This window comes from Onychostruthus taczanowskii, unplaced genomic scaffold, assembly GCF_017590055.1.
Source record: "Onychostruthus taczanowskii isolate IOZ18803 unplaced genomic scaffold, ASM1759005v1 scaffold81, whole genome shotgun sequence".
NCBI lineage: Eukaryota > Metazoa > Chordata > Aves > Passeriformes > Passeridae > Onychostruthus > Onychostruthus taczanowskii.
Genome location: NW_024506002.1, coordinates 2585061 through 2598252, shown reverse-complemented (window position 1 = coordinate 2598252; position 13192 = coordinate 2585061). Strand labels below are relative to the sequence as shown.

Sequence of the window (13192 nt, the reverse complement as noted above, 5' to 3'; positions counted from 1 at the left end):
TCCACCCAGGAATGAGTTGCTGCCAGTGTGAGCACATTACACTGTACTGCAGAGACTGAGCTGCACTGAGACAGGGTGGCATTATGCCAGCAGGTATCAGTCAGTGCTACCAGGCTGTTTGTTAATCTGGAAATGCTTGCAGAGAGGCTTTTGGAGGTTTTGTTGCACACTTTTCTCCACATGAGAACTGCTTCACTTGACAAGTCCTGCAGCACCCCTAGAAATGCTGGGACTGATTAAATGCAGGACTGTGGCTTCCATGTTCATCCCCACAGCTTTGACCTCCCCAATTTCTGTGTGCTCCTATGAAGCTCAGTGTCCACCAGCAGAAGGAGAGACTAAACTCCCACACTTCCCCAGTACCACCAGGAGTTTGGAATTCACTCCCTGACAGCCATTTGCTTGCAAGGCAAACCACAAGGAATAAGCTAAAGATGACACAAGAGAGGGACACCAGAATCTGGTTACAGGGTAGCTGCAGTGTCTATTACACCACAGAAAATCTCTGTTTTGCAATTTTATTGCACTACCTTTTTATATAACAATTGGAGAAAAGTGAGCATTGTCAGAAGGGTGGAGCACAAAGTGGGATGAGAGAAAAGTTGGCCCGACGCCGTCGGCCTCAAGACATTTCAGAACAAAGGAAAAGCAGCATTTCACACCCGTCATTTTGGTTTGCCTTGTGATAAATCCACTGCTGTGGATAGAATTCCTGACCCTCACCCAGCCCAGCAGACTGCAGGAGTGTTCATCCCCTTTATTTTTACTGAACAGGATAGGGCAGTGGCAAATTAAAGAGGAACGAGATAGGAGACCTACCAGGCTCCTCTCCTGGCCTTAACTCATGCCAGGACTCCTGTAGGCCTGGGGAAGGATTAATTTCAAGCTTTCAAGGAATAAAACAGATGGATAAAATATGTAAATTATGGGGCAAACACTAATTTTATGGTTTAACTGAAAATTACCTATGCTCCAGTATCTCTAAAAAATCCCATCAGATGGACTTTAGATACTGACAGAAAAGGAATTCTTGGATCCCTCCTCCTTTCTGCACTGCCAGCTTTGGGCTGCCACTGCCGTGGTTTCTGTGCTGCACATTAACCTGCTGCACTGTCCTCCCTCCCAGGTGACTGGAGCTTTCCACTGACCCACAATGGCTGTGAAACTCACTTTGTGCAAAGAGCTGGGAGATGGTTTTCCGATTGTCTTCAGACCCCTCAAACTCCTTCTCTGCCAGCTGCTTGTTGGCTGTCTCCATGCGTTCTGCAAAAAAATTCAGTAAAAGCAAAAGAAATAATTAACAACTTTCAAGCATTAAGTTACATTTTCTCAGGGCATTCCTGATGTTGGGGGAATGGATCTGCTAATTCTACAGCCTATCATAAGCTGGCTCTCACTTTTGAAATGTTTTTAATTATGTCCTTAAGGAAATACACTCAATGAGACAAAACAGGTTAAAGTTCCAAAGAAATTATTTTAAACATTTATAACACAGAAGTTTATTTTTTCAATTTATACCTTTATTTTTTCCACACAAATAAATCCCACCATGCAATTAAAAGATCTCTTATAACTCTCCACTAAATCTTAACAGGAGATTAAATTACTGTTGTCCAATTACCTGACTTGAGGGAATAGTGTAAAACCCTCAAAACAGCTTGACGGCTCTGCTGCTCCAAGCTGCTAGAAAACTGTATCAGTCTGTGAAAATTAGAATGAAATGTTTATGCTGTATTTTATTATGAATAAGATTATTTAATGCAGGCCTTTGTGTACAGTACTGGGAAATGTATGGCTCTACTCCCTGAATGCAAAACAATTTCTGGGAGTCTTAGTAAAAGACATGAGGCAGTGAGAGCATGCAGGACAATCAGAAGGCTTCCTTAAAAAAATTAAACTTCCAGTTTAAACAACTGTTTGTGCACCTTCAAAAATCTCAAATTGCAGATGATTTCCACCTTTCAAACTAATGCTTAAACTTTTCCCCCCAGTGAGGTCAAATACCACTCAACACCACTCTGCTGCCAGCCGTGGGGCTGCCTCAGCCTCTTAGCAAGAACCAGACATCAATAACATCTCACTCTGCAAAAGGAAGGGAGATCCAAAAAACCAGATGCCTACATTGATAAGGAATGACAAGACCTTCAGGAAGAACAGACACTCTGCAGTTTGTATGTCAGTGCAAAAAGGGTCACTGGACAGGAAATAAAGTGAACGTGCCTGGTGTGGGATTAGGCAGTCAGCAAAACCTCTTTCCATTCATGTAAACTGAACAAATTGTACAAATTGTCTCTGGGATATAAGACATGAGAGAATTCCAGGCTTGCATCTGGTTTATGGTATTTGGCTTATCACATGTTTCTTGTCAATGAGAAACAGGCTGGAAATGAAAGACTACAGCCCTCCCCTAAACCTCTCTTTTCCATTCCTCCAGCAAGTGCTTAAAATCTCTGACTACTGAATGCACCTGAGTATCCTGTCATATTCCAGCCGTGTCAGACACCGAATTCTGCGGCAAAACTCTGCAAGTAAGCGTAACAACAAAAATCCCCAGCACTGAAGAACAGAAGTTTTACTTCATTTACCTCTTAGATCCCTGTTGAAATCATGAAGCCTACGAATTTCTCCTTCCAGTTTGTTTCTCATGGCTTTTTCCAGGGCATCCCTCTTAGAGGATGATTTCTCCAGGTTTTTGTAGGCCTCTGAAACTTGCTGAATTTCTGTTTCCAGCTGCAGTGGAAGTGAAAACAAGCACTTACTATTTTTTCACTAACAAATTCCATTGTCTCAGACAGGAGATTACTTTGTCTCAAGTGTTCTTTATTGAGGGAAACCTACACTTATACATTAAGTAAAAGAAAGTCTCAGGTCCATGATGCATCCCTCTATGGAAAGAATACCAGTGGCTGAATAATTTTGCAATACAATATGCTTTATCCTTCCTTTTAGGATATGCTTTATCCTTCAGTGTAAGGCTTCTCTGATCATCCAGAGCAGGAGGTTCTCTCCTAACTCTCCTTGCTGGGCATAATTTGCTATGGAAGTGTGGATCCACACCACAGCAAACCTCATCAACACTGTCTATAGCAAGTGATCAACAGGGAGGTGGAGGGAAGTGCATTTGTATCTTTCTGTCATTATCAGGAAGCTGTCAAACAATTCTCTCAAGTATTTCCTGGCCAGAAAAATTCCAAAAAAATACAACTAAACAAACACATATCCCTGGTAAGAGGTGACATAGGGAATAATGAGTGTGGAAAGCCACACTGGTCACCTGAACTCAAAGACAAGCAGCCACACATTTTTCTGGCCCCAAACACTGCTCAGTGCAAAAAGCACAGCAAGGCCCACACAGTCCTAAATTGCTAAGCAGCATCAACCTTTCCACAGCTGCAAGGCAAAAGCAAAGCTGACCTGCTGCCCAGCTTTAAACCACTGGTCATCAAGAAGTTATTTCCATGAGGCAGCATGAAAATACCTCCACACATGCACATTAATGATGGGTCTCACTGGGGTACTTCCTTTTAAACGTCTTAGCATCATTTATTCTGCTTGTTCCATAAAGCCAAAGGTGGCAAATAGCTGGGTCCAAATCAAGACATTAAGTTTTCATGGAAATTGTGTGGTGTTGAGAAAAGGACAAAAGGAGTGTTAGTCCCAGTCCTGCAGTCCAAATGTCTTTAGTGTAGCCATAGCAGCACTACTTGCCCTGCACACTGTGGTGCCAACCAGTTTTGCAGCAATGTCCCCTGTGCCTCCTTGACCGGCTGTGGCCTCATGCCACCCCAAGCAGGCCCTTCCTGCAGCTCTGAAGTCTTTTTGGGAAAATGAAACTTGCTGCTATCCTGGACAAGCCTTAACTTAGCCATGCAAGCCAAGCAGTGAGCCTCTCCAGCAGCTGAGGAGGATGTGCTTCTGAGCATGGTCAATGAACTGTTAGCAGAAAATTGAAGGCTTTGATTCCATCTTCTGCCAAAGTTAAGCTAATGCCCGAAGGCACAGGACACAGACTAATCAATCTGCATACGAAAGACTCTAAAGCACATCATCAATCCCTTCAGCAAAGGAATCCAACACTTTCAGGTCAAATGATTCAATTAGGGGCTAGACCAGAGACAGGAGAATGCCTGAATTCCACAACCACCCACCTTCTGCAGCCGGGCCACTTTCTCATAGCACCCATCCAGCTCCTGCCGGAGGGACCGGTTCTCCTCCGACAAGATTTCCACCATTTGCTGGGCCCTGGACACGATGGCAAAAGGATCCACTTGCATCTGCTGGTAGGGGGAAGGGATCTGCTGGGCCCGGGGCATCATGGAGTAGGAGTCGCCCTGCTGCTGCTGTGGGCCCAGGAAGGGCTGGCATAGTCGGTACAGATCTCCCTGATGGACTGGGTTGGACAAGAAAGGCTGCTGGGTCCGTGGCAGAATGGCAGGATCTGCCTGGCTGGGAGTCAGAGGTTGCTGGTGCTGGGAAGGGGACAGCCTAGAGGGCGGTGGAGACTGGAGCAAAGTCAAAGATCCCAGGGACGTCAAGGAAGAAGTTGGGCTGTGGTGGTGAGGTGGTCTCTGTTGTAACTGCAGCTGCACATCTGGGTTCTGCCTGGAAAACAGAGAGCACAGGCTCCATCACAGTCATGCAGAGGAAGGTGCACAAACCCAGGGACAAGGGGTGTAGCTCCTGTGCAGAGGTTTTCCCATACAAAAAACTCAGGTGAGGCTTTCTTCCATTTTAGAAGTCTGCTTTTAAAAAGCATTTCAAAATCAAATCTTTAGCAGAAAATTGATTCTAAGGCCACAAAGGTGTTTCCTCTTGAGACTATTTTCTTTACAGAAGCACTAAGAGAAAGTGCATCAACAACTACTGGCCAAAATTATTTTCCTAACTTTTCTCCACACTTTGTGACTAAAACTGCTCAACTAAGGACTGCTAGGAACAGGCTCTTTTGTTCTGGCCTTAAATGTGCCACCTGTCATTGAGAAAACAATTAATTTTCTTCTGCAAGCCAGGACTGCTCAACTAAGGACTGCTAGGAACAGGCTCTTTTGTTCTGGCCTTAAATGTTCCACCTGTCATTGAGAAAACAATTTTCTTATGCAAACCAGGATAGTTAAAAGCATTGTGTAATCTTGATGCTAGTATTCCAGCACCACTGATCTGAGCTTTCTGAAATATCAATCAATAAACTGCAGCCTGGTTAAATGCGTCAAATAAAGGATATGAAAACCAACCTAAGAATCAGAAGCAGCATTTCATTCCAATCTGCCCTGTCCTATGCAGTAGGTGTGTTTACTGCTCCTGACAATAATCTCTGCAGGCTATCAGAGACACATCTAACAATCAATAACATGCCTGAGCCCACCACAGAACTGAATTCAAGCTACACCCTCTCACATTTCCCAGGCTCTGGAGATCCCCAGCTCAACTCCTGCTGCATTAGCCAACTAAGAAATCTCCCTGAGAAGATTGTGTGGATTTATCATGCTTGGATGACCTCAGGAGGCAGGATTTGCTTTCTCCTCCAAAAACATTCAACCTTTAACTTCTCTGAATGTTCTTTATTCTAACAGTTGAAGTCCCTCCCTCTCCATGCTGCAGCCAGTCTCTTCTTGAGCGTGGAGCTCAGGCCAGAGCAGACCCAGCCTGGCAGCTCCTCGTGTCCTGAAACACTCCTGCTGCTCTGACAAAATTCCCACCCTTTGGGATGCACTTCAGCCTGCAGCTGGAAAAGCACACACTTGTTCCACCTGGCCAGAGCTGCTACAGAACACCCCCCTGGCCGCCTGTGCTCCCAGGAGGGACTCCTGCCCTGCAGAGGATGGACAAGGCAGCTCACAGCATTCCCACAGCAAGAGGAGCCTTGGAGGAACTCACAGCAGTGAGAAGGAAGCTGAGCTGGGAATTAAAGGGTTACATAAAATGCCTCTGAGCCCAAGTGCAAACACTCAGCACCATCCTTCCTGCTCTCCAGGAAAGAAGGAATCACTCCGGGTACCCACCACTCACATCTGGGCATTACTCACATCTGGCAGCAGCGCAGGGGAGTTCAGCTCTCAGCCCAGCACAGAGTTCACTATTTCAGCATCATGCCCTTCATGTCTCATTGCTCTGCTTCCCTGCAGAGAAACCTCCAAGCTCCCGCTCAAATTCCTTAATGGGGAAACAAATCTAGCCTTTGTTAACTAAGAAAAAAACAAAGAATCATTGCTCTAGCTACTGCTTCTCTCCTTCTCACATTCAGGTGACTGTGGTTCCTGCCAACAGCATCATTTCAGGAGCTGTATCTCCCCAGAAATTATCATTTGCAGCATGAGGATTTCAGGGGTCATGCAGAAGAGTGATGTGCAATTAATTTCCTCAGGAATGTTCCGTTTAGTAGCAGCAACTTGGTTCTTCTCCTCCCAGGGGGGCAGCTCTACTTATTGTTGCACTGATTTCATTAACTTAATTTGCCAGTTCTCATAATGAAGAATGAGGCAAAACCATCACAGGCCATGCTCAAGGTCACCTGGTTTCTCAGGTGGTTTCCAGCTGCTTTCTTAGCTCACACAGTTGTGTGCAGAGTTAAAACTTTGTATCCTCAAAAAACACTCATCTCCTTGAGTTTATTCTTTACCTATCACCACAGCTCTGCTTTGATGTTATAATCAATTAGGGAATAACCTTGCTGTGACATTTCATCTGTGATGACCTACAGAGTTAGATCAAAAAGAAATGCACTGCCAGTCTGCCTCATGGGTGCAAAAAACCAATTTTCAACCTACAAAACACTCTTTTCCAGTCTGAAAACAACCTGGAGCAGTTACTCAGGGAGACTGGTGTCAGCGAGTTTAATCTTAAAAGCCTCATGAGGATAATTTAGATGCCAATGTTAACAATGTGAGCTATTTGACTAAAACCATCTTGTTATTCTATCAACAGAGACCCAGTGGCAGAACCCTGCCATCCTAAGCACCAATGAGATGAACAAAATGATGGCCAAAGAAACACAACAGCAGCACTTTAATTCTGAAGGGCCAGTGGAAGTGACATGCCTTGTAATGATCCTTTTTTTTTTTAAACCTATTGTAAAGAACAACTCTAGGAAATCATGGCTAAGTATTTCTAAACAGGATACATTTCCAAGAATTCCAGTATCTTGGCACTCACATCCAAAGCCTCTCAATCTTGAAATTATACCAATCTTGTGGGCTCAAGCTAGAACATGAGAGCTTGGAGCCTCTAGTTCTGTGGCATTACCAACACCATTAGGGCTTCCAAAATGTCACAAATGCATTTATATTCCCAGCAGAACGAGACAGCACAGCTGGGTTAATACATCCTAAAAATGATATTTTAAAAATATCATCTTTTAAAAAATTATATTTAAAAATCCTAGTAACCTCACAGTGACACCAGACTTTTTAAGATCTTGCATACAAACTTTTGCATACACATTCAAATAACTTTTTGGCATTCCCACTACCTACAATTTTGTGTTATAAAATACTTACATACATTTTGTGGGTAAAAAATACCTGGCTCTAGGATTTCTTTATATTAGCAAGAGAAAAGAAGAATTTATTTCTCTGGTAAAGCAATTTTGGTTGAGAGAGTCAGAAAGGTAAATGAACACAATTTGGATTTTTCAAGATTTTTATGCTACACTGCAAAATGTAAAGGTAAAAATGACTATTTGTGTCACTTAACAGTATTGCTGATAAAATGGTAGCAGAAAATTCCCTCCATGAGAGAATGAGTCCTCAGGTAACCCTGCAATAGTAATCACAATTTTATCTGAACCAACCACCTCAGAAAAAATGCAGACTCTCAAAACACATACACAACAAAATTACACAATCTCCTTCCATTTGCCTCAGTGTCACAGAGACCTGAATAAACCAAACGCAGGAGGAAAACAAAATTCAGAGCAATTACCCCCACAAGTGTTTGGGTTTGAAAGCTAACTTTAAGGGCCACTTCTCTGTGCAGCATGCAGGAATTTTTGCTGTCTGGCACGGACCAGAGGAATCCTCCACACAGGCCAAGTACAAACCTGGATTTATGGCTTTGCAAGCACCAGGGTCAGCTCAGCTTTTGGGGCAGGAAGGCAGAGGCAGGGAGCGAGGGCAGCTCTGCAGCCATGGGCGCTCAGGCTGCCAGGACAGAGGTCACACACAAGGCTTGTGCCAGAGCAGCACAGTGGGGACGGCAGCAGGGACCAGGAAAGGGACCAGGAAAGGGACCAGGAAAGGTCTCTGGCTCGTTAAGGTTTTTTCTAATGCCTTCCCAGCTTCTCCTGCCTGTTTCATGTTCAAGAAGCTCCAGTTCCGCTCCCGCACAAACCAGGAAATGCTGCCCGCGGGAGGGAGCAGGCTCCACTCCATTACACAGCCGAAATCAAACCCAGGAATTTTTGTTCTGCTGCCCAGTCACACCTGATTAGCCCCCACTTTGATGCTGCTGAGGGGAACGCAGTGCACAGAGTGATTTACTAATTATGGGACAAATTCTGCAGACCTCCCTCTCAAAAACTTTCTGTGAAGTCGATGGGATTAATCACCACAGCAGGAGCTCAGTCACTTGGGCTTCAGACAGAGGATGGCGCTTGAATCAGAGAGACAAGGAGCTTCCTCTGCACCCAAAAATGCATCAGACAGGAGCTTCCTCTGCACCTAAAAATGCAACAGACAGGAGCTTCCTCTGCACCCAAAAATGCATCAGACAGGAGCTTCCTCTGCACCTAAAAATGCAATAGACGGGGGTTTCATCTGCACCCAAACCTGCATCAGGCAGGAGCTTCCTCTGCACCCAAAAATGCATCGGGCAGGAGCCTCCTCTGCACCCAAACCTGCATCAGGCAGGAGCTTCCTCTGCACCCAAAAATGCATCAGACAGGGGTTTCCTCTGCATCTAAAAATGCATCAGGCAGGAGCCTCCTCTGCACCCAAACCTGCCCCAGCCCTCGCTGCGCTGCCACAGGAGCCCTTGCAGCCCCAGGCCAAAGAGCACCCGTGCTCTGCTCTTAGACTGGAGAGTTGTTTTCACAACCAATGCTAAAGTGCAGTTGAAGTATCAGGGAGAGAACCCAGTTCTGGAGCTTCACATGTGACCAACCATCTTCTAAACTTTCTTTATAATTTCCAAATAACAGCAGAGATGCCTCCGGCATGCCCGGTATTTACATTAAACCAACATCATTACCAACATACACTGTTCCCAAACTTACACCGCCCAGGAGCAGGTGAGGCAAACTGTTTGCAGACTGGTTTAAACTTACCACACAGCCCATTCCTTTCCCAGACTGGGGAGGGTGAAGCATGAGAATGCTGTGAATTCCCCAATGTTTATCTTGCTCAACGAGTTTTATTTAACCGCATCATTAGGTCACCCTCAAATTCCCCCGAACAATGAGGGGAAAAACCCGCAGAAAAGGGTGTGGCTTCGGGAGCAGAGAGAAGGGGCTTTGTTTCCTTGACGCACAATTCAAAAAATGCACACAATTTACCAATCCAAATGAATCCCGATAAAGGCCGAGCCGACGTGCAGGAAAGCTGGAGACTGCAAGGACGCTCCCGGTGCTAGGCAAAAGCTCTCCCCGGAGCTGTTTGCCTTTAAAATCCCCACACCATCACCCAGCTGCACCTTTAGCAACACAGAAGGTTTCTTGTCTAAATGACAGTTTCTCTTACAGCATCTGGGAGAGGGAGGGGAATAGAGGACTCGCTCCCTTCCTCTGCTACGCTGCTCTGTAATTTATGGATTAGTCTTGCAATTGTTCTACTGCTCCAGCATTTGCCTGCAAAGGAAACCTCTCCTCTGTGCAGCTATTTAGGTTAAAAAGTAACCTCATTAGATTCCCAATGCTTTGAAGACAAATTTCAGTTGCTTCCCCTACTGGAAACCTTGCCAGCTGAACCTTTCTCCTCCCCCTCCTTCCCCCCACCATGTTCTTTCAAAGCAGCCAGGATCCATCCAATACAGACAAAAATCACCCTGTCTAGAGGAGCTGACTGTTGGCGTGTTTTCAAATACCTCTCCCTTGAACAGCAAGCAGGCTACATCTCACTGCATATAATATAAGGAGTATTTCTGATGCAGCAGAACCAGCGAGGAGCTGTTTCCCTGTCCCGTGTGCACAGAGGTTTGAGGCGTTTGAATTTGCAAAAACATTTGCAACGAGCTTCTACAATCATTACCCCCCCTAAACCCTTTACTTCCCCTTTTCCTGGCCTCTTTATTATTTATTTAGCCAGATCAAAGGGCCTTTTCATCAGGCTTGTATGCTGCTGAAGTCATTTCAGATCACAAACAATGGTGGACAAACTCTGAAAATAGCTCCTCATAGGGTTAGGAAGGTTCTGAGCAGATTCAAACTCCCTAAAGCTCAGACTCTGCTCCCAAATACTGACTGGTTTCTCCATGCTCCCCTGAAAATGTGCAAACACAAATTCACAGAGACCTCTCCATTTACATCCTCCCATTGCTCCTCTGAATTACCCTTTTAGCTTCAAAATGAGGGCAAAATCATTACACAAGATCCGACCTGGCTGTCAGGCAGAGATGAGATGGCATGGGAACAGGTAAAGTGAAGCTGGGGTTTTAGCCCACCTTAACAAAACTTCATCCTCCCACATGAACATCAGCGTTTGGCTCAAGCCAAATCCAGCTCCTTATCTAGAGGGAACCAGAACAGGCTGAATTTTCAAATGATGCAAGAAAAATGAGCAAAAGCTGAACAAGCAAGCCTGGGATGAGGCACAAAGCATGTTCCATTTTCATCTCCTACACTTCAGTCCACTGAAAATAAAATTCTAAAAACTCTACAGGAAGCTCAGAGGTGATTTGTGCTACCTGCATCATTATCGCTTTCATTCACTTTCTCCTTTCCTATTTGATGCAGTTTTAAGAAAAATCTTTTGTCTGGCAGATGTAATTAATGAACAATTTAAGTCTTGCAATAAGTAACTGCAAGTTTCTACAATGAATCACGCCATAACTTTGGCTTTTGTAGCAAAGCTTTTGTGAGGCTTTGGAGCCTCAGCATTGAACTTCCCCATACCATAAAATCAAGTTGCCTTGTCTTGGATCTCTTTTTTTTTTTTTTTTCTTTGTAAAAAAGCATCAGGCCTCTCTAGTCAGCTACTGAAGCAGGTAACAGACCTTCCAGACAGTCTGCAGCTGAACACAACATGTCATCTCGCACAATGAAGATGGGGTCTTTGCTGAAGGAAAACCTGCCTCATGAGCGAAGGTGATGGACTGTTTTATATTGTCATTCCCTACATGGCTGTCACAGGGCTTGTTTTAAGGTCTCTCTTACCTGACTGAGCCATACTCAGGGGGATGCTGATACCTCATCATAGGCCCATCAGATCTTCCCTGCTGGCTCATGCGATGGTCACTATAGAAATGCCCCGAGTCCTGAGGTTTGCAGTTCATAGACGGGGTGGACACGTTTTTGTAAGGGTACTCTGGGGGAGGCCCCCGCTGCTCCATTCCTTTCATGCTGGGCTGGGAAGGGGGCTGCACCGAGTTCTTGTAGAACTCATTGGAGCCAGAATTTTTGTAAGGGTCGCTGGACTGCTGGGGAGAGAGCGGGGACAGCGGGGAGAGCGGCGCGCTCGTGACGGGCGCGTGGGCCTTGACCCCGCTGGTGGCCAGGGACAGCTGCATCAGCCTCTCGCTCAGGGAGCGCACGTGGCCTTGCTTGAGGTCCTTCAGTCCTTCGTCCTGGTGCACCTTCCCCGGGCTCACCCGCTGCACCGTGGGCCGCCCCTCAGTCCTCATCTTCTGGTTGGTGACGCCCGTGACGTAGAAGGCGGCCCCGACGCTGGCGTGCGGCTGGCCCCGGAAATACTGCGACTGCACCTTGGCCTCCTCGTAGGTCGGGAGGTCCTCGCTGTTCTGGAGCCGCGGCGAGAGCTGCTTCTCCATGATGCTGTTGTCCACCTGTATCTCCTGGCCCTGGGGCTCCTGGCGGGCAGCATGAGTCACGAGCTGGTGGTCCTGGGAGCTCAGCCCTTCGTTCTGAGAGGCCGGGCTGCCGGTGCTGCTGAAAGGGGGGGCATTCCCTGTGGCTTGCTGGTGTAAGGCGAGAAGGTTGCGGTTGTCATTTGGGTTCCCGTATCGGAGCTGCTCCTGCAGCAGGCGCTGTAAAACTGTCGTAGCTGCTTGCTCTTCTGAATTCCTCATCTCAAACTGTGGTGCCTTTTGGGTGGAATGTAAAAGCTGCCCTTGACCTAAGGAAAGGAGACACGGTTATTAGCGCCTGAGTGGATTGAGGGAGAGATATTCAGGAGCAAAGGCTTGAAATACGGAAAAAAAGCAGGTTAGATTACCAAAGGTTCCCATAACAATGGGGGTCATCAAGGCCCATGGAGACCTAAGAAGGACGTGCATGCCCGGGGGGCAAAGCCTCAGAAAGGTGATGAAAGGTGACTTGAAAGTTTATAGGCAAATCAATCCACTGCAAGCCGTAGGGATGCGTGCCAAATACCTCAGACAGCATCTGAAGGAGACGTGGAATTCACAGGATGATGGTAAAAATGCCTGAAACCTGTTTGCTTTATAGTTGGAGTTACCAACAGTGAAATACACTTCCCATATTTGTAGGCAGACAAGGATGGAAGTGTGAAATCAGCAACTTGTCAGTTTTAAGGGAAAGGAAAAAACAAAAAAGAGGCCCATTGAGATAGCATATGGTTCAAAAGAAGTAAAGAAATCTCTCGGCTCGGATAAAGCAATTCATGAATACCTAGTTAGCCAGCAGGTTTTCAGAGTTATGAAATGCCCAGAGTGAGATCAGCACCTCTTCTCCCTGCTGCAGAAAACCCCAGGCACGGTGCAAGTGAGGACTCAGGAACTTCCTGCTATACAAAGGCAACCAAATCCTCACACATCTAAATATCCTCAGCGGAATGCATGCAAATGCAAGGGGAGGAAAAAGAGTTTTCTGATCTAAGGAACAGAAAAAGACCTCTGAGTGGCAGGAAAAAACACTGAGTCCCAATGAGAGAAACACAAAGAGCCAATGTCAGGCACATCCTAAGCACAGATTAAGCCAGTGACCAACAGCAATTACATTTTGCTCAGTCTCCCAGTGGAGTCAGGAGTGTGTCATGGAAACTCAGGCCCATTGGCCTTGCCTGAGTTGAAATATCAAAAATTAATGATACCTTTGAGACATGTAACTGAAAGCAGAGCTACTTTT

At 45.9% G+C, this 13192-nt stretch overlaps 1 protein-coding gene across 2 annotated transcripts in view; it reads right to left on the bottom strand.

Moving 5' to 3' along the window:
- AMOT (angiomotin) overlaps positions 1 to 13192 on the bottom strand; it is a 49438-nt gene that overhangs the window by 21650 nt on the left and 14596 nt on the right. For both annotated transcript variants that reach the window (XM_041424327.1, XM_041424328.1), the window contains exons 3-6: positions 11303 to 12221; positions 4149 to 4602; positions 2586 to 2730; positions 1171 to 1263 (exon numbers count right to left, since the gene is read on the bottom strand). In XM_041424327.1, coding sequence (XP_041280261.1) covers positions 1171 to 1263; positions 2586 to 2730; positions 4149 to 4602; positions 11303 to 12174 — 1564 coding nt within the window. In that variant the 5' untranslated portion in view covers positions 12175 to 12221. The remainder of the gene's footprint in view (positions 1 to 1170; positions 1264 to 2585; positions 2731 to 4148; positions 4603 to 11302; positions 12222 to 13192) is intronic.